Source organism: Pelophylax lessonae, assembly GCF_965119305.1.
Source record: "Pelophylax lessonae genome assembly, chromosome: 10".
Classification (NCBI taxonomy): Eukaryota; Metazoa; Chordata; class Amphibia; order Anura; family Ranidae; genus Pelophylax; species Pelophylax lessonae.
Window position 1 is genome coordinate 3,524,646 of NC_138777.1, and position 22,149 is coordinate 3,546,794.

Consider the following 22,149-nt stretch of genomic DNA (forward strand, 5'->3'; position numbering starts at 1 on the left):
GCAACAAAGTTTGTTAAAATCCCTGCAATGTACAGAGATCTCCCAGAGGGGAATGTTTTTTTCTCAACAAAAGTGGAGTTACTCTTTAGTTATGCTTGAGCATAACTAAATATAGTATTAAATCACCAATGGAATATAAATATAGTATTCCAATGGAAAATATAATATTTAATAAAATATATTTAATAAAATATTATATTTATATAAAATATAATATTTTATTCCAATGGAATAAAAATATAGTATTAGATCTCCAATGGAACTGCTGTACGTCTTGTTCACCACTAGATGTCCTCTGTATTTATATACTTTCCCAATGCTTAGTGCATTCATGGATGATTAATAATCTCAGGAGTTTCCACAGATCCTTTCACCATTTATAAAGTGGGGATATATGAAGAATACTCTCATAGTGTGGTATGTAAACGATTTATTTAGAAAAAAGCTGCTAAAAAACTTACATATAAGAACAGAGTATCCAGCATTTGTTTGTGAGCGCCGTGCTCATTCCGGTATTTGCGTCACTTCCTTTAACCTCCGTTTATGCCCTATATTTATGGTCGGGTGTAAAAGGAGGTTACCGGAAGTAATGCAAATACCGTAATGAGCACGGCGCTCACAAACAAATGCTGGATACTCTGTTCTTATATGTAAGTTTTTAGCAGCTTTTTTCTAAATAAATCGTTTACATTCTACACTATGAGAGTATTCTGCTTATATCCCCACTTTATAAATGGTGAGAGGATCTGTGGAAACTAGGGATTGATCGATTATCGGCATAGCCGATATATCGAGGGCTGATATGCACTTTCCCCGATATATCGGAATCGGCCCCTGAGGTTACCGATATTGCTGATATTTCGGGAAAGTGGTTGTACCGGAGTGATCCCTGCAGCTAGAGGCATCACCCCGGTACCGGCGTCCATAGCCGATGGTCGGCTGTCTTGTAATGACAACCGATGTGGCTGAGAAGCTGCTTGGCTGTCATTACAAGGAGCCCCCCCTCCCGCTGCCTTCCATGGCTCGCCCGGGTCTCCCGTCCCACCGGGAAACCCGGACAACCAGCCTGCACGGCCGCCGAAGACCAGATCAAAGCCGCATTCGGCTCTGATCGGGTCTCCATGCAAAAACCCGGAAGTGATCTCATGACATCACTTCCAGGTACTCAGCGCCAAATTCAAAAAATGACAGCCAAACTTGGCGTTTTGAATGCTTTTAAGTGTATGGGAGGGGTTTGGGGTCTTTTAGACCCCCAGATCCCTCCACAAGAGTACCTGTCAAAGAAAAAAAAGAAAAAAAGATATATTTTTTTAAATGTACGAAAATATCGGCCCATATCGTCCGATACCAATATGCATTGACTAAAATATAGGTATCGGTATCGGCAACAAAAAACCGATATCGGTCGATCCCTAGTGGAAACTCCTGAGATTTTTAATCATACATGAATGCTGGCTAAGCATTGGGAAAGTATATACTGTACTGTGAATACAGAGGACATCTAGTGGTGAACATGACGTATAGCAGTTCCATTGGAGATCTAATACTATATACAGTACTTGCTGAAGTATAAGAGGATAGTAAGCACAGCGGTGACACATTGGATGAAGATAAGAATAATTCTCACACAAACTTTCTGATTGATGGTGAAGGGAAATCCCTCGGATATATATTATGGACTTTGTCTATGCATACTAATCACAATCTTTGTATGTTTATCATTAGTTTGTGCCAGGGCTTTTTTTCTCAGAGAATAGGTGCAGGAACTCCCCCTTCTAAGTTACTTTGTGTCTCCGCCCCCTACCCACCTCCGAGCACTGACCCTTGGTTTCACCCCCTACCCAGCTTCCAATAAAGCCCCTTTTAGAGAATATAGAGCCACGTATAATTTTGTATTGGAATGTATAGAATTAGGTTATGATAACAAGAAAAGCAAAAAAATAGATCCCACCCCAGCAGCAGCAAAAGATCCCCCAGCAGCCAGCATCAATAGACTCTCTAGCAGCCAGGAAGAGTGAACCCCTCCCTAAACAGTAGATCCCTTCTAGCAACAATTAACCCTCAGTATCAAAAGATCCTCAACCAGCAACAATAGATTGCCATGCAAAAATAGATCCCCCTCCAGCAACAATAGATCTCCCAGCAGCCAGCATCAGAGTAAACCCTCCAGCACCCATTGGAGGTGCCGGAACTGCGTTCCCCCGCGTTACCGCTGAAAAAAAGCCCTGGTTTGTGCAATATGAGTTTGTGTTTTTTGCAATTTTACACAAATGCACAGCGCACTTTGAAGGATATCTGATGATATTTTTTTTTGCACGTTTATTGTATCTCTAAATAGAGTGATGATTATTTATAGGAATTCCCGCAAATAAGTCATTTGTGATATAATTTTAATAACACTTTACACAGCGCAGCTCTATCATTAACCGCTTTATTTTTGCCATTAAGTGCAAGCAGCAGACTTTCACATTATTATTTATATATACACATACAGGATACTGGGGATCGACCAGCTTAATGTATAACTAAAGGCAAAATGTCTATAGACTATGGACTATCAACTATAGACTATGGACTATGGGACTAAAGACTGTGGACTATCAACTATGGACTAGGGTTCTATACACTATTGATTACAGAATGTGGACTAGGGGACTATAGACTATTGATTATGGACTGTGGACTAGGGGACTATAGACTATTGATTATGGACTGTGGACTCAGGGACTATAGACTATTGATTATGGACTGTGGACTCAGGGACTATAGACTATTGATTATGGACTGTGGACAAGGGGACTATAGACTATTGATTATGGACTGTGGACTCGGGGACTATAGACTATTGATTATGGACTGTGGACTCAGGGACTATAGACTACTGATTATGGAATGTGGACTAGCGGACTATAGACTATTGATTATGGACTGTGGACTCGGGGACTATAGACAATTGATTATGGACTGTGGACTCAGGGACTATAGACTATCGATTATGGACTGTGGACTAGGGGACTAGAGACTATTGATTATGGAATGTGGACTAGGGGACTATAGTCTATTGATTATGGAATCGGACTAGGGGACTATAGACTATTGATTACGGAATATGGACTAGGGGACTATAGACTAATGATTAGGGAATGTGGACTAGGGGACTCTAGACTATTGATTATGGAATGTGGACTAGGGGACTATAGACTACTGATTATGGAATATGGACTAGGGGACTATAGACTATTGATTATTGACTGTGGACTAGGGGACTCTAGACTATTGATTATGGAATGTGGACTAGGGGACTATAGACTATTGATTACGGAATATGGACTAGGGGACTATAGACTATTGATTATGGACTGTGGACTCAGGGACTATAGACTATTGATTATTGACTGTGGACTAGGGGACTATAGACTACTGATTATGGAATGTGGACTAGGGGACTATAGACTATAGATTATGGACTGTGGACTCGGGGACTAGAGACTATTGATTATGGAATGTGGACTAGGGGACTATAGACTATTGATTATGGAGTGTGGACTCGGGGACTATAGACTATTGATTATGGACTGTGGACTCAGGGACTATAGACTACTGATTATGGAATGTGGACTAGCGGACTATAGACTATTGATTATGGACTGTGGACTCGGGGACTATAGACAATTGATTATGGACTGTGGACTCAGGGACTATAGACTATTGATTAGGGAATGTGGACTAGGGGACTATAGACTATTGATTATGGACTGTGGACTAGGGGACTATAGACTATCGATTATGGACTGTGGACTCGGGGACTAGAGACTATTGATTATGGAATGTGGACTAGGGGACTATAGTCTATTGATTATGGAATCGGACTAGGGGACTATAGACTATTGATTATGGAATATGGACTAGGGGACTATAGACTAATGATTAGGGAATGTGGACTAGGGGACTCTAGACTATTGATTATGGAATGTGGACTAGGGGACTATAGACTACTGATTATGGAATATGGACTAGGGGACTATAGACTATTGATTATTGACTGTGGACTAGGGGACTCTAGACTATTGATTATGGAATGTGGACTAGGGGACTATAGACTATTGATTACGGAATATGGACTAGGGGACTATAGACTATTGATTAGGGAATGTGGACTAGGGGACTATAGACTATTGATTATGGACTGTGGACTCAGGGACTATAGACTATTGATTATTGACTGTGGACTAGGGGACTATAGACTACTGATTATGGAATGTGGACTAGGGGACTATAGACTATAGATTATGGACTGTGGACTCGGGGACTAGAGACTATTGATTATGGAATGTGGACTAGGGGACTATAGACTATTGATTATGGAATGTGGACTAGGGGACTATAGACTATTGATCATGGAATGTGGACTAAGGGACTATAGACTATTGATCATGGAATGTGGACTAGGGGACTTTAAATTATTGATTATGGACTGTGGACTATGGGACTATAGATCATGGAATGTAGACTTGGGGTTTACAGACTAGGGGACTATAGACTATTGATTATAGACTGTGGACTAGGGGACTCTAGACTATGGACTATAGACTGTGGAAGGTGAAGTGTTCATAGAGCAGTGCACATGACCACAACTAACGTGCATTGCTAGTTCCAAACGAGTGAGGGGGAAAGGAGAGTTTCAGTAGCTCATGGATGAAATTACAAGGAGGCAGAAAAAGAGTAAGAGATGATTTCATGACAAATAGATTACAGGGCCGTTAAGTAGTGGATGAGAATGGATAACTATTGGACAATAAGGATATTGTTTGGAGTCACTTTAATCAGGGGCGTAACTACAGGGGTTGCAATTGCAACCGGGCCCCATGCTCCAGGGGGCCTGTGCGGCTCCCCTGTACACCTGGATAGGGGGGGTGGGGGCAGCATGTAGAGAAATCACTGTCCTTGTTTTTCTCCTGTAGCTGCAGGAGGAAAATGGAGGAGATTGGTTCCTCTGTATGCTGCCCCCGCCACTCCTCCTATCCATTCACTTGTGTTCTGCTGTCTCTGGGCCCCTGTGTGCTCCCCTGATCCCCCACCCCTCACTGTGCTGCCCCCCCCCACCCACTGTGCTCCCTCCCCTCTCCTACCAGCTGCTGCAGGGGATGTGTCACAATAGAGAACCAGGAAGGGGTCGGTAAATATGTAATTTACCAGTTCCTTCCTTTTCTGCATGGACAGAGTCATAGTCAGTGACATTGTAAAAAAATAAAATAAAATGATAAAAAATAATACAATTAAATCCCAAAAAATAAAAACTACTGACACCAGTGGGTGAACTTCCAGGATCGCAAAGGTCACACTTGCGATTGGGCCCTGGCATTCCACCACCGTGGGGGGGGGGGGGCCCAAGATGGCAGGAAGGGGGCCCACTGCAGAGCTTGTGAAAGGGTCCCGCTGCGGGACCGTAATAAAGGGCCCCACAATGAGAGTAAAGGACCCCAGGATCAGTGGGAAGAGCCCCAGGCTTGAAGGGAAGGGCCTCGGCCAGGGGTCCGGGGGGCCCTTCATGGTTTCTTGGACCGGGGCCCTGAAGGTTCTAGTTACGCCTCTGACTTTAATACCCCCAACAGGCCATGTTTTGGTAATTTCCCTTAGATAAAATAGCTTTCGTCAATACCAAGTCATTGACCTTGAGTTGAAACATCTCTGCAAGGTGAGGGAAACGCTGAAAACACGACCTGTTGGGGGTGCTTGAGGACTGAGGTTTGGAATCCTTGGAATATGGAATTCCACATCTTCCTCCTCAGGTGTCCTGTGCACTATGGGGACAACCTATGACATACAGGACACAAGCAGGTAAGGAGCTGTGATAAAGATTACTAGAATCCTTGCAGTGCACAGATTTCCTCTCCAAATAATAAAGAAAAAAAAAAAAGAATTGGGATGAAATAAAATGCAGAACGATGTGTTTCATCAGACTTTCCTATGATTTTATTTCTCATTTATTTTTTCCTTTTTTCTTGTAATGATCACAGAACTGGGACTTCTTAGTCCCGCTTAGTAGATCCGCCTTCTCCATGGAATAATCGGGACGGATGCCGGACACAATGGAACTTTCTGCAGAAAGAATGTTCCCATTTTCCAGGTCCGTACATCTGGATTTACCTTGAAGAGAATGTAGAGGATGTAGAGCAGGATCCCGAATCCATAGATGGGAATAATCTGCCCCACCAGGCTTTGTCTTCCGCTGCTCCCTCCGCCACCTCCGCCTTTGGACTTGGACACGGCCTCCGACAGGTGGGACCTTGGGAACGAAGTCCCGGGATTTCTGCCATCTGCTGACTTGCTGTGAGGAACGGATGACGGGAACCGACCAGAACCTCCTAAAAAATAAGCACAGGTGTCAGGCATAGCAGACAGATCTTCCAGCAACGAATATCATTTCCAGCTAATGTCTAGACCAAGAATTAACAAAGGACCAGTTTACCGTCCCCTGGGCTTTAGGGGGGCTGGACTGTCATCTGTGGGAGTAAAGAATTTACATAACCCCTGTGGTTAAGAGGAGGAATAGTGCCCCATCATTGGTGTCAGTGGGAGGAATAGTGCCTCATCATTGGTATCAGTGGGAGGAATAGTGCCCCATCATTGGTGTCAGTGGGAGGAATAGTGTCCCATCATTGGTGTCAGTGGGAGGAATAGTGCCTCATCATTGGTATCAGTGGGAGGAATAGTGCCCCATTATTGGTGTCAGTGGGAGGAATAGTGCCTTATCATTGGTGTCAGTGGGAGGAATAGTGCCCCATCATTGGTGTCAGTGGGAGGAATAGTGCCTCATCATTGGTGTCAGTGAGAGGAATAGTGCTCCATCATTGGTGTCAGTGGGAGGAATAGTGTCCCATCATTGGTGTCAGTGGGAGGAATAGTGCACCATCATTGGTGTCAGTGGGAGGAATAGTGCCTCATCATTGGTATCAGTGGGAGGAATAGTGCCCCATCATTGGTGTCAGTGGGAGGAATAGTGTCCCATCATTGGTGTCAGTGGGAGGAATAGTGCCTCATCATTGGTATCAGTGGGAGGTATAGTGCCCCATCATTGGTGTCAGTGGGAGGAATAGTGCTCCATCATTGGTGTCAGTGGGAGGAATAGTGCCTCATCATTGGTGTCAGTGAGAGGAATAGTGCTCCATCATTGGTGTCAGTGGGAGGAATAGTGCCTCATCATTAGTGTCTTCTAGCACAACCCCCCCTCCAAATCCCCCCTCCTAGCACCCAAATTTCCCTTCCTAGAACAATTCTTACCCCTTGCCACCCCCAAATGCCCCCACCCAACAAAAAGCCCCCCCCTAATCTCCTCACAGCGTCCCCCCCACCACACAACATGATGCCACAGTGCCCAGGGCAGCCATCCCTCCTGCCCTCCCCTTGTCCTGTCCCTGGTTCCTGGGCAAAGTGTGTTCGCATGAAGACCACCCTAGGTATCACTGAGCCTCCATGATTGACTAATCTGACCAGGAACAGTTAAGCTGGGAAGGAAAGAGCTAGGTGATGATGGACGTCCTCCAGCCAGGATATGAAACAAAATATGTTTGGTAGTACCCTGTGAAGCGCCTCCATCCCTTGTAAAATGTTTTTATTACTGGTTGTGTGGCGCGACCTCTAAAGTCCCAATGGGCAAAACTCTGCAATTCCAGCCAAGAAATGGGGCGGGGCTCTACCTGACTGGCTGCAGCTTCTCCTGCACATTGTGAGAAGCTCGCAGTGTGCGGGGAAATCAGAGGGAGTCATTTCAGTCCAGGGGGAGGGGCCAGTACATCTGTGCAAGACTGAATGGGGGGAGTCGGTACACCTGTGCAAGACTGAAGAGGAGGAGCCGATACACCTGTGCATAACTGAATGGGAGGAGCCGGTACACCTGTGCAAGACTGAAGGGGAGGAGCTGGTACACCTGTGCAAGACTGAAGGGGAGGAGCCGGTACACATACACAAAACTGAAGGGGAGGAGCTGGTACACCTGTGCAAGACTGAAGGGGAGGAGCGGGTACACCTGTGCAAGACTGAAGGGGAGGAGCTGCTACACCTACACAAAACTGAAGGGGAGGAGCTGGTACACCTGTGCAAGACTGAATGGGAGGAGCTGGTACACCTGTGCATAACTGAATGGGAGGAGCCGGTACACCTGTGCAAGACTGATGGGGAGGAGTCGGTACACCCGTGCAAGACTGAAGGGGAGGAGTCGGTACACCTGCGCGAGACTGATGGGGAGGAATCGGTACACCTGTGCGAGACTGAAGGGGAGGAGTCGGTACATCTGTGCAAGACTGAATGGGAGCAGTTGGTACACCTGTGCAAGACTGAAGGGGAGGAGTTGGTACACCTGTGCAAGACTGAATGGGAGGAGTTGGTACACCTGTGCAAGACTGAAGGGGAGGAGCCGGTACACCTGTGTGAGACTGAAGGGGAGTAGCCGGTACACCTGTTTAAGACTGAATGGGAGGAGCTGGAACACCTGTGCAAAACTGAAGGGAAGGAGTCGATACACCTGTGCAAGACTGAAGGGGAGGATATAAAAAGATACATTCAGTGAGGGTTCACACTGGTACGATGCGGGAACCCTGCGAATCCACTGCGGGTTCCCGCATCGCACCCGACTCGCAGGCAGTTCACACTGCCATATGGGAATCGCTGGGGGTGTCAATACAAAGTTAATGGCACCCCCAGATCAGTTCGCATATCGCAGTGCGAACTGCCAATTTGGACAGGAATCGGATCGCTAAGGTGTGAACACCCATGCGATCCGATTCTGTTGCGGACCAAGAAAAAGGCAATGTGCGACTTTGGTCCGAATGCGATGCAAATTCAGCCATACAATCTGTATGGCTGAATTTGCGTCGCACAGATATGGCATGTGATTTGCAGAGCAGTGCGGTGTGAATCACATGCGATGTCTGACAGTTCACACCACATTCGCAGTCCAGTGCGTATTTTTTTTTTTTTCTGCATCAGAAACGCATAGAAAGCAGGTTATACGGTTCTCAATGGCATTGTTCACACCAGTGCATTCCAGTTCCAAAAATAAAGTAGAACTTCCTGCATTTTTTTTCTGCCCTGGACTGTACTGGAATTCAGTAAAACACAAAAACGCACTGCTAATAGTGATTTTGTTGTAACTTTAGCTAAATATATCTTTAAGAGTTTCTTGGGGGGGGGGGCCCTGCCAGGTAGTCTGTATGGGGCCCCGTGATTTCTAACAGCAGCCCTGACGTCACCTGCTGCCATCCTGTGGGGCGGATCTCACTTTTCGGGTGTATTTTTTGCATCAAAAAGGCATAGAAAGTAGGTTTTATGGTTTTCAACGGCATTGTTCACACTTAATGATGTATGAACGGATACAAAGTGATATTATTTGTGTCCTTTATATCTGCCGGCATAACTGTGCAAGACTAAGGGGGGGGGTTGGCGTATTTAAAATCATAAAATCCCCCCCCCCCCCCGACTTGTCCTTGAGTCAGCTTTGAAAATCTCACCCCACAAACTTAATTCCAACTCCTGAGTCATGACAAAGCCGGAACACCGATTTTCTTCAATTTTTAAAGTTCTGGACGTTGCTGAAGGACCCCGAGGTTGAAGGGAACCATTTGCTGGACGTTTAACAAACATTCCGAGATTGAATTGTATTCGAGGTTGACAAAAGGCGAGACTATCACCGACCTGTCATCCATGATGGATTGCGGCGCGCTATGCTTAGGAAATAGAGTGTGGAACAATGCGTCGGAACGCGCTGTAATCTTTAATTAAACGTCAATTCCTATGATGGGCAACGTCAGTGGAAGGGCCAGGTCACCGCCGCCTGATTGGGGGAATGTCACTGGATGTTGGAAGGGACCGGAGCGATCAATATTAATTCCTGTACTGACAGACAATCTACATCAAGGCCGGCTGGACTTTCCAGGGTGAACACTTCATCATCCCGGGAAACGCGGCGTTCATCAAAGGTTCCTGCGCCTCAACGTTATGCAAAAGACGCGATATCACCCCCATCCAACGTTCCAGCAATACAAATATTTACAATTACAGATACAATGATGGTTCTGGATTTTTAATGGAAATCCCCATGAACAGATCTGGCTGAGGGGAAGGGGACAAAAAATACTCTTTCACTGGGGGCCCAAACCAATAATGGAGGGTGACTGGCAGCAGAGGACTAGAAGCTCCTCCCATTAATGCTTTCCTGCAGATGGGCTGGGAACTAGCTGGGTCACATGCAGGGCCGGGGACAAGCGGTGAGCAGGAGGGCACTGTGGTATGGGGTGAGGTGGGGGAGGGGCACCACAAGAAGGCTGGGGGGAGGGGATTTGTGTTGGGAGGGGTAATTTGGGAGGCTGCAGGGGATAGGAATTGTTATAGGAGGGGAAATTTAGGGAGGTGTGCTGGAAGTGGGGATTTGAGGGGATTTGTGTTGGGAGGGGGGATGGGGGAAGACGATTTGTGCTAGGAGGGGGAACTTTGGGGAGTTTGTGCTAGAAGAGATGTTATAGTCGAGGGGGGAGGGGATTTGTGTTGGGAGGGGGAATTTGTGGGGCGGCAGGGGATAGGAATTGTTTTAAGAGGGGACATTTGGGGAGATGTGCTAGAAGTGGTGATTTGAGGGGATTTGTGTTGGGAGGGGGGATGGGGGAAGAAGATCTGTGCTAGGAGGGGGAAATTTGGGGGGGTTTGTGCTAGAAAAGGAAATATGGTAGAGGGGGCAGGGGTTTGTGCTAGAAAAGGTAATATAGTTGAGGGGGGGGGGATTTGTGTTGGTAGGAGGAATTTGAGGGGCTGCAGGGGATAGGAATTGTTCTTGGAGGGGAAATTTGGGGAGGTGTTCTGGGAGTTGTGATTTGAGGGGATTTGTGTTAGGAGGGGGGTGGGGGGAAGAAGAATTGTGGCAGCAGGGAGAATTTTAGGGGGTTTGTGCTAGAAAAGGAAATATGGTAGAGGGGGAGGGGATTTGTGCTAGTAGAGGATTCTTTTTTTTTTGGGGGGGGGGGGATTGTGCTAGCAGGGATGAATGGGGGTATTTGAGCTAGGAGGGGAAATTTGGGGAGATTTGTGCTGGGCTGGGGGATTGGGACGAATTTGTGCTGAGAGGGGTGATGGGATTTGCAGTGGGGGGAGAGGATTTGTTCTCAGAGGGTAAAATGGAGGGGTAGAGGATTTGTAGTAGAAGGGGGGAATTATTTTTTTTTGGGGGGGGCAGGATTTGTGCTTGGGGCATATGAGGGAATTAGAGTATTTGAGATGGGGGGGGGTGCACTGTAAACAATGAAGAGCTCCATCCTGACAGCGGGGGAAGGGATGGATTTTGTTTACCCGCAAAGCACGTCCCGTAGTAAAAGCAGCACACAGTACACATAAACACTGGTTAGGCATTCATTTAGGTGTTAGGGCGAAGGTGAAGGAGAGTGGCCTGGGTGCCCCCCCCCCCTACCCCCTGGCCCAGTCCTCCACTGGGTTTTAGGTTAAAGGTTAAGAGTTAAAGTGGTTCTAAAGGCAGTTTTTTTTACCTGCATTTTATGCATTAAGGTGAAAAAACCTTCTCTAAGCAGCCCCCCTAAATACTTACCAGAGCCCGATCTGAATTCAAAGATGTGCACAAGGTCAGCTCTCTCTCCTCATTAGTTCAGACATAGCAGCGGCAACCATTGGCTCCTGCTTCTGTCAATCACAGCCAGGGAGGGGGGAGTTGGGAGTGGGGCAGAGCCATGCTCTGTGTTTCTTATGGAGGTAGCTCAGGAGGGAGCAGGCATGAGTGCCCCCAAAGCAAGCCATTTGCACTTGGCGTTGGGACGGGCCGGTAGCGCGGGTCGGGGCTGCTCTGTACAAAACCACCACACAGAGCAGGTTATTTAAATCACTTTAAGTATGTTAAAGGTTGAGGAGTTAGGTTGAAGGTTAACGAGAAGGATTGAAGGTCAGGTTGAAGTTAGATGATAGATTAAGGGTTATGAGTTAGGTTGAAGCTCATTAGGTAAGTTGAAGGTTAACGTGTCAGTTTGAAGGTTGATGTGAAAGATTGAAGATTAGGTGTTAGGTTGAAGGCTAAAGCTGGCCATACATTGATCGAAATGTACGGGTTCAGCAGGGACTGGTCAAAATTCAATTCATATATGAGCAGGGCGGTTGTACAAAAGTTGATCTACTGATCAATTTCTGTAAAACCGCCCTGTAGGATTTTTTCCATGCGATCAGCGTTGCTGGCTATAGCCAGGAGCACTGATCAGTGTATTCCAACAGCCAGGAAGTTTCCTGGCTGTCAGAATACAAAGGCACAGCTGGAGGATCCCCCCCATCCACCTTTAATGTGTGGGTGGGGGAATCAAAAAAATCTATGGGCTGCTTAAGGAATTAGACTGAAGATTAGTTATTAGGTTGATGGTTAGGAGTTATGATGACCTTTGGGAATGAAGGTTAGGAGTTATGTTGAAGGTTAGGAAGTTAGGTTGAGGTTAGGTGTTATGATGGAAGTTAGTAGATAGGTAGGTTGAGGATTAGGTATTAGGTTGAAGGTTAGGAGGTATGTTGAAATTTGGAATTATGTTGAAAGGTTAGGAGTTATGTTGAAGGTTATTAAGTTAGTTTGAGGTTAGGTGTTATGTTGGAAGTTAGTAGTTAGGTTGAGGATTAGGTTGAAGGTAAGGAGTTATGTTGAAAGTTAGAGAGTTAGGTTGAGGATTAAGAATTATATTGAGGGTTTGGGGTTAGTTTAAGGTTAGGTGTTAGTTTGAAGGTTAGGAGGTTTGTTGAAATTAGGAGTTATGTTGAAGGTTAAGAAGTTAGGTTTAGGTTACGTGTTATGTTGGAAGGTAGTAGTTAGGCTGAGGATTAGGTATTAGGTTGAAGGTTAGGAGTTATGTTCAAAGTTAAGAAGTTAGGTTGAGGATTAGGAATTATATTGAGGGTTGGGGGGTTATTTTAAGGTTAGGTGTTAGTTTGAAGGTTATGAGGTTTGTTGAAATAAGTAGTTATGTTGAAGGTTTAGGAGTTATGCTGAAGGTTAAGAAGTTAGGTTGAGGTTACGTATTATGTTGGAAGTTAGTAGTTAGGTTGAGGATTAGGTATTAGGTTGAAGGTTAGGACTTATGTTGAAATTTAAGGGGTTAGGTTGAGATTTATGAATTATGTTGAGGGTTGGGGGTTTAGGTGTTGGGTTGAAGGTTAGGTGTTGGGTTGAAGGTTAGGTGTTGGGTTGAAGTTCAGGTGTTGGGTTGAAGTTCAGGTGTTGGGGGTTTAAGGTTAAGTGTTTGGTTGAAGGTTAAGTGTTAGGTTGAAGGTTAGGTGTTGGGTTGAAGGTTAGGTTGAAGGTTAGGTGTTTGGTTGCAGGTTAGGTGTTGGGTTGAAGGTTAGGTTGAAGGTTAGGTGTTGGGTTGAAGGTTAGGTTGAAGGTTAGGTGTTTGGTTGAAGGTTAGGTGTTGGGTTGAAGGTTAGGTTGAAGGTTAGGTGTTGGGTTGAAGGTTAGGTGTTGGGTTGAAATTCAGGTGTTGGGTTGAAGTTCAGGTGTTGGGGGTTTAAGGTTAAGTGTTTGGTTGAAGATTAGGTGTTAGGTTGAAGGTTAGGTGTTGGGTTGAAGGTTAGGTTGAAGGTTAGGTGATGGGTTGAAGTTCAGGTGTTGGGTTGAAGTTCAGGTGTTGGGGGTTTAAGGTTAAGTGTTTGGTTGAAGGTTAGGTGTTGGGTTGAAGTTCAGGTGTTGGGTTGAAGTTCAGGTGTTGGGTTGAAGGTTAGGTGTTGGGTTGAAGTTTAGGTGTTAGGTTGACATTTAAGTGTTGGATTAAAGGTTGAGGTTTGGGTGTTAGGTTGAAGGTTAGATGTTGGGTTGAAGTTTAGGTGTTGGGTTGGGGATTAGGTCTTTAGGTAGATCTGTAGCCGTGAAAAGAAACCTTTTTAAGTTCGTTTTAGCATCAAACTTTAATAGACCTGCTTTGACTGGTGGATATAAATTGGCCTGTAGTTCGCTATGTCTGTCCCTGTTCTCAATGGGGCAAGGACAAGTATTTCATCCCTGGATCAAGGATCAGGATGACAGCTCTCTATAAGCTTCTCAGCCCCTTTGATTTTGACAGGTTCTCTTTAATGTTTACAAACCCTCACAGTATTAAAGATAGACCTTATAAATCTGTCTTATCTTATTTGTAATGAAATATTGATTGTCTGATTGGCATTGTTTTCTGTACATTATAACGGCCCTTCTGTTATTTTCATAAATTCTTCACTGAAAGGCGTCAGAGGGGCCATTAAATGACTTTATAGCGCGATACAAATGTCGTCCCGATTCCCAAAACAGCATAAATGTCCGGCGATAATATTTCACAGAATATAAAACTGGGAAACTCACAGAAGATGATGCAAAATGATACTTTCTTTTTTACACTGAGGAATAAACACAAAATGATACATTCAACCGCAATAAACACAAAGGGATGCATTCATCCCCCACAATATCAATACGAAGTAGCCAATAAAATTCCCTGAAAATACCAATCATCAGATACACCGGGCAATGACATCATCGCAGGAGATTCACACAAACCAATAAATCATCCGGACTGGTCAATGTTTAAACGCTTGCCGACCGCTCACATTGCTGCTACTGCAGAGCGGCACCGACATCGCTGGACTCCTTCCTCTCTCGGCGGCGCCTGCTTGTGCAAACAAAGCAGGCGGATCTTCTCTGTGACAGGCAGGGACAGATCACCGGATTCAGCATAGCTCAACCTGCGATCTGTGTCTGTGTCACACAAACCCCCTCCCCCCACACACGTCAGTAAGCATGAGGCACACATTTAACCCCTTGATCACCAACAGTGTTAACCCCTTCCCTGCCAGTGCCATTATTACAGTAAAAGTGCATATTTATAGCACTGATTACTGTAGTAATGTCACTGGTAACCCCAAAAGTGTCAAAAATGTCAGTAAGGGGTTCAATCTGTCCGCCGCAATGTCGCAGTCCCGCTAAAAATTGCAGATCGCCGCCATTGCTAGTAACAAAAATAACATAAAATAAATAAATATGACATAAATCTTTCCCGCAGTTTGTAATTTTTGCGCAAATCAATCAACATACACTTATTGGGATTTTTTTTTTACCAAAATATGTAGCAGAAAACAAATTGGCCGAATATGATGAAAAAATTTGATTAACATTTTTTTTTATTGGGAATGTTATATAGCAGAAAGTGAAAAATATATATTTTTTTTTTTTCAGAATTGTCGCTCTTTTTTTTTTTTTTTTGGTTTAAAAAATAAATAAAATAAATAAAAATCGCACAGGTAAATAAATACCACCAAATGAAATCTCTATTTGTGGGAAAAAAAGGACATATATTTTGTTTGGGAACAGCGTCGCACGACCGCACAATTGTCAGTTAAAGTAACGCAGTGTCGAATCTTAAAAAATGGCCTGGTCATTAAGGGGGTAAATCTTCCGGTCCAGAAGAGGGTAAAGAGGACCTGTCCTGCTTATTTCTATTACAATGGATGTTTACATTCCTTGTTATAGGAATAAAAGTGATCACATTTTTTTTTTTTTTTTTTAAAGCGGTTGTAAACCCGAAAATGAAAAAAAAAAAAACCTGCAAGACAAAGCCATAATGAGCTAGTATGCATCGCATACTAGCTCATTATGTATTACTTACCTTAGAACGAAGCCCCGACACGGACCCCCAGACATCGCTGCGGGCGCCGCCATTATCCCTCGGCGTCTCTTCCGGGTTCGGCGGCTCCGGCGCTGTGATTGGCCGGAGCCGCGATGACGTCACTCCCGCGCATGCTCCCGGCAAAGAAAGCTGAAGGTCCCGCTGGACCTTCAGGGCGCATGCGCCACTCGCGTGAGCGGCTGCATGCACTGCACATATCTCCTAAACCGTGCCGGTTTAGGAGATATTAATTATACCTACAGGTAAGCCTTATTGTAGGCTTACCTGTAGGTAAAAGTGTCAAAAAGCGGGATACTACCGCTTTAAGGGACGGTGTAAAAATAAAAAACAAAAGGTAAAACAAACAAGAAAAAAAAATTTAACGCACCCCGTCCCTCTGAGCTCGCGGGCAGAAGTGAACACATACGCAAGTCGTGCCCACCTATGTAAACGGTTTTTAAACCACACATGTGAGGTATCGACGCGATCGTTATAGTGAGAGCAATAATTCCATCCCCCGACCTCCTCTGTAACTCTAAACTGGTAACCTGTAAAAAATTTAAAACGTCACCTATGGAGATTTTAACCACTTTACCCCCAGCCCTATTTCGGACACTTTTTGTTCACGCGTTAAAATCAGTATTTTTTCCTAGAAAACTACTTAGAACCCCCAAACATTATATATATATATTTTTTAGCAAAGACTCTGGAGAATAAAATGTTGGTCATTGCAAAATTTTTTGTCACGCGGTATTTGTGCAGCGGTCTTTAAAACGCCATTTTTTTGGAAAAAATTTGAAAATTTCACTAATTTTAAAAAATACTAAACAGTAAAGTTAGCCCATTTTTTTGTATATTGTGAAAGAACATGTCACGCCGAGTAAATAGATACCAAACATGTTACGGTTTAAAATTGCGCCCCCCCGTGGGATGGCGACAAACTACGGTCAATAGAGATCTCAATCTGCGACGCTTTAAATTTATTTAACGGTTACCAGTTTTGAGTTAGAGTGTAGCTCTTTTTTTAAATTATTGCCCACGCTCTGGCGATCACGGCGATACCTCACATGTGTGGTTTGAACAGCGATTTCATTTGCGGCTCGACTTGCGTATACGTTTTTTTTTGTGCGCGAGCTAACGGTGACGGGGGGCGGCTAAAATTTTTTTTTTTTTTTCCTATTTATTTTTTCTTTTTTTTTAACTTTATTACAGGTTTTTAAAAAAAAAAAAAAAATCTGATCACTTTTATTGCTGTCACAAGCAATGTAAACATCCCTTGTGACAGCAATATGTGTGACAGGTACACTTTATGGAGGGATCGAGGGTCATGGACGCCGCCTCCGGGTTACGTCATCGGAGACCCGATCGATGCCGTTTCCGGCATTCATCGGGACTCCATCCAACCGGCGGACGTGCCGGCTGGGTGCTCGGGGCTCCCGGTGGGACGGGGGCCCCGAGCAAAGCCGCGGAAGGCGGCGGGAGGGGAGGGGGACGTCCCCTCCCGCCCCCCCGGGTAACGATCGAGCGGCTCCCGAGCCGCATCCATCGTTACCGACGGAAAGCCGACCGCCGGCTTCAAACAACGGTACCGGGATGATGCCTCTAGCTAGAGGCATCATCCCGGTATAACCACTCAAAGTCAGCCGACGTAGATCTACGTGGCTGGTCGTTAAGTGGTTAAAGTACCAACGTTTGCTGCCATTCCACGAGCGTGCGCAATTTTGAAGCATGACATGTTGGGTATCTATTTACTCAGTGTAACATTATCTTTCACATTATAAAAAAAAATGGCGCTAACTTTACTGCTTTCCTATTTTTTAATTCAAATAAGTGTATTTTTTTTTAAAACAATTGCATTTGTAAGACTGCTGCGCAAATACTGTGTGATATAAAGAATTGCAACAATCTCCGTTTTATTCTCTAGGGTCTCTGCCAAAAAAATATATATCATTTTTGGGGGTTCTATTTTCTAGAAAAAAATACTGATTTTAATTGGTCCTTAAGTGGTTAAACAAGCCAATCAGAGCCTCAAGGCCACGTTCTTGTTTAACCCCTTCAATACCGAGCACTTTCACCCCCTTCCTGCCCAGGCCAATTTTCAGCTTTCAGCGCTGTCACATTTTGAATGACAATTGCGCGGTCATGCAACACTGCACCCAAATGAAATTTTTATCATTTTTTTCACACAACTAGAGCTTTCTTTTGGTGGCATTTAATCACTGCTGGGTTTTTTATTTTTTACTAAAAAAAAAGAAAAAATACAGAGAATTTAAAAAAAAAAGTTTTTTCTTAGTTTCCGTCAGTACATTTTGTAAATAAGTATTTTTTTCCTTCATTGATTCATTGATGGGCACTGATAGGCTTCACTGATGGGCACTGATGAGGTGGCACTTATGGGCACTGATGAAGTGGCACTGAAGGGCACTGATTAGGTGGCACTGATGAGAAGGCACTAATATGCTGCACTGATGGACACTGATAGGTGGCACTGAGATGCGACACTGATAAGCACTGATAGGTGGCACTGATGGGCACTGATAGGTGGGACTGATGGGCACTAATAGGCGGTACTGATGGGCACTGATAGGAGGCAGTGGTGGGTGGCACTTATGGGCACTGATGGATGGCACTGATGGACACTGACAGGCAGTACTGATGGACACTGACAGGTGGCACTTGTGGGCACAAAATGGAGGGTTGACGCACCTGATGACGTCAGCTCTGACGAAACGCGTCGTGCGCGATTACGTCATTTCCGCCCCACTGCAACGCAGATCCGGTCGCTGACCCGCATAGCGTCCCTGAAGTAGCCGCCAACGAGGGACTCGCGGCCCCTACTCTTTCGGATACCCGTTTACAACATAATCTATGTGAGTACCTGATTTTAAACTTGTTGAAATAAAGTATTTTAAAAGCGGTACATCACTATATTAGCTTCTTCTTGCATACCATCACCGTTTGAGGAAGAGAGGCTCCACTACCCAGGAGAATGTGATACCTTCCCCCCCCCCCCCCCAAGAGTCCCACACATCAAAATTGGTGGATAAGAGGATTTTATACCAAGGCTCATTACCCCTGTAGGGGTACATACTTCTGGTGAGTGCGGGAGAAATTGGAGGGGTGCACTGGTTTTTCTCACCTACCACCCAGCACGTAGACCACCCGGAAGACCACCAACTGATTGAGATATTTCTGCTTCACTTTATAGCACGTTTAAAGACTGTTTGTCACCCTTTGGTGGATTATCACATTTTTTTCTTGGTGTTCTAGCTCTATATGGACTACTTATTTTTTTATTGGATTACTATACTGCTGTAATTGTGTGATCACCATTATCATTTTAATTTTTTTGCATTGGCACACAGTTTTTTTACACATTAATTTATTTATTTATTATATTTATGTTTTATGAGCACATTTTCAATCAGATTACATAAGGATTTTTAAATTTGTGAAACACTATCACTACCCTTTCACCGGCATACAGTTTTCGTTTATCAATTTACTTAAATATTTATTGTATATATCACTTTGAGCACAATTTTGGGTAGAGTGCTCTTTCAATTTGTTATATTCTTATATACACTCATGCCCTATATTGTGGACTGCACGCCATTATTCAAACTAGCACTTTAGGTTGTGACCATTGGATTAACTTCTCCTCACACCACTTGTATATAACTAGGCAGCGCCATCTCACCTCACCCATCCCACACTTGTGGGCACAGACAGGCAGCACTGATGGGCACTGACGGGTGGCACTTATGGGCACTGACAGGTGGCACTGACATGCGCCACTGATGGGCACTGACAGGCAGCACTGATGGGCACTGATGGGCGCTGACGGGCAGCACAGATGAGCAGGCACTGATGGGCATTGACTGGCATCACTAATGGGCACTGATTGAGGTCACTGATGGGCACTGATTGGTGTCACTGATGGGCATTGATTGGTGTCACTGATTGGCACTGTTTTTGCTTTACTGTAATCAGGGCACCGATTACTTGTCCTGGACTCCTCTTCGAGGAGGAGCTGCTGATTGGCTCTCCTCGTCACACATGCTGACAGTGTGAACCGAGGAGCGCCGATAAACGGCACTTCCGCATTTACATGTGACCGGCTGTGATTGGACACAGCCGATCACATGGGTAAAGAGCCACGTCATTGGCTCGGTACCAAGGTCGGGGTCGTGTCGTGTTCTTGGAACACGACACGGCTGTGGTCACCGCGCTGAGCGCCTCCATGGGCACACGAGAGCGGCCGTTCTGGGGCGCCGTCATATGATGGTGGGCGGGTGGCAGGTAGTTAACATTGACGCACCTAATAGACTTCTTCCAGTGCGGCGCCCCTCAGCGCCCTGCGCATGCACAGAACCATTTATCTTTATATAAATGATAATACAACGAACATTTTTTCAATTTTAGGATGTAAACTAACGCTAGTTATATTATCATTTATTTAAAAATAAATCTTTCTATTAATAGCTTTCCTATTGGTCAACACTTTTTTTGGGGGTGGTGCCCCTGAGCCCCTTATGGACCGGCCACCGCTGTCATTAACGATCAGAAACAGATTTCGATCGATTGCGTTATTTCATGGTGGAAAAGTAAAATGAGCGCAGGGTTCTGTGTGCGCTCTGCGACGATCTCTCTTCATTTTTGGGGTCTTTATACCTTCTTTTTTTTTACTGATTAATATATATAAAGATAATAATGATAAATTGCTGCACCATATAAATATCCTGTGACCTCGCCGCAGCGCCTGGCGAAGAATCCCCCAATAGACACAAAGTGGCGGTGAAAAGGACAGGAGAGGGGCCCCTGAGACGACACGCCATGCACAGCCCCCACCCTGCCCCCCCCCCCCCCCCCTTACCCTCCTGTTGTACGGTCTGCTTCCCTCGGCTCAGGAAGGTTTTGGGAAGCAGCAGAGACACGCAGAGCACCAATCCGGAGAACAAGGCCACCTTCTGGATGGTGGACAGAGCCATGGTGTTCCTAGAGCTCAGCACTGACGGAAGCCATGCTCAGCATCCCCAGCAGACTGACCAATCACAGAGCTCCTAGCATCTCCTGACCAGTGGAGGCTCAGCTCAGCCTATTGGTCCAGCAGCTCTCATCAGTGACAGATGCCATTGTCCCCAGCCCCGCCCCTCCAGGTGTCATGTGACCCTCCATCTGCTACAATGTGTCGCTGTTCATTGCTCGATGCTGAATATGCAACAATGTGGACAGTGATACCCAAAGCAGAGCATGCTGGGAGTTGTAGTTCTATGGTGTAGAAGCTGACAATTCAATGTTCAGGTGTAAGCGGGGATCTTGATATTCAGTATTTTGCAAATGTATGATATTTTTAGGATAACAAGAAAAGAAAAAAAAAAATAAAAATAATTAACCACAGGTTTTACCCCTTAATGACCAGGTAATTTTTTGCGGTTCGGCACTGCGTTATTTTAACGGACAATTGCGCGGTCGTGCGACGCTGTACCCAAATAAAATTAATGTCCTTTTCTTTTCCCACAAATAGAGCTTTCTTTTGGTGGTATTTGATCACCTGTGCAATTTTTATTTTTTTTTATGCGCTAGAAACAAAAAAAGAGCAACAATTCTGAAAAAAAAAAAAACAATATTTTTCACTTTCTGCTATATAACATAGAATCCAAATAAAAAAAAAAATAAATAAAAATTACATTTTTTCATCATTTTAGGCCAATTTGTATTCTGCTACATATTTGTGATAAAAAAAATCCTAATAACCGTATTTTGATTGGTTTGCGCAAAAGTTATGGGTGGGACTGTATCGGGTCTGATACTAATAGTAAAATAGGGGAAAGATTTATGTCATTTCTTATTATTATGTTAAATTAGAAATTGCGGCGATCTGCGATTTTTAGCGGGACTGTGACTGTAAATAAAATGATGTCCTTTTTTTTCCCACAGATAGAGATTTCATTTGTTGGTATTTGATCACCTGTGTGATTTTTATTTATTTTTTAAACAAAAAAAAAAGAGCGACAATTCTGAAAAAAAAAACAATATTTTTAATTTTCTGCTATAAAACATTCCCAATTAAAAAAATTTTAAATCAAAATTTTTCATCATTTTAGGCCAATTTGTATTCTGCTACATATTTTTGGTAAAAAAAAAAAATCCCAATAAGTGTATATTGATTGATATGCGCAAAAGTTATCGCATCTACAAACTACATTTTTATTTATTTTATTTTATTTTTTTACTAGTAGTGGCGGCGATCTGCGATTTTTAGCGGGACTGCGACATTGCGGCAGACAGATCGGACCCCTAACTGACATTTTTGGCACTTTTGGGGGGACCAGTGACATTACTACAGTAATCAGTGTTAAAAATATGCACTGTCACTGTACTAATGACACTGGCAGGGAAGGGGTTAACACCAGGGGCGATCAAAGGGTTAAATGTATGTCTAGGGGGTGCTTTCTAACTGTGTGGGGGATGGTCTTATGGAATCAATACAGGG

At 44.4% G+C, this 22,149-nt stretch overlaps 1 protein-coding gene across 1 annotated transcript in view; it reads right to left on the reverse strand.

Annotated features, from left to right (window-relative positions):
* The window catches only part of RIC3 (RIC3 acetylcholine receptor chaperone), a 35,347-nt gene extending 14,552 nt beyond the window's left edge, over nt 1-20,795 (reverse strand). The window contains exons 1-2 of the mRNA XM_082269798.1: nt 20,530-20,795; nt 6,148-6,365 (exon numbers count right to left, since the gene is read on the reverse strand). Of these exons, the coding sequence (XP_082125924.1) occupies nt 6,148-6,365; nt 20,530-20,644 (333 nt within the window). The 5' untranslated portion in view covers nt 20,645-20,795. The remainder of the gene's footprint in view (nt 1-6,147; nt 6,366-20,529) is intronic.
* Between the last annotated feature and the right edge of the window lie 1,354 nt (nt 20,796-22,149).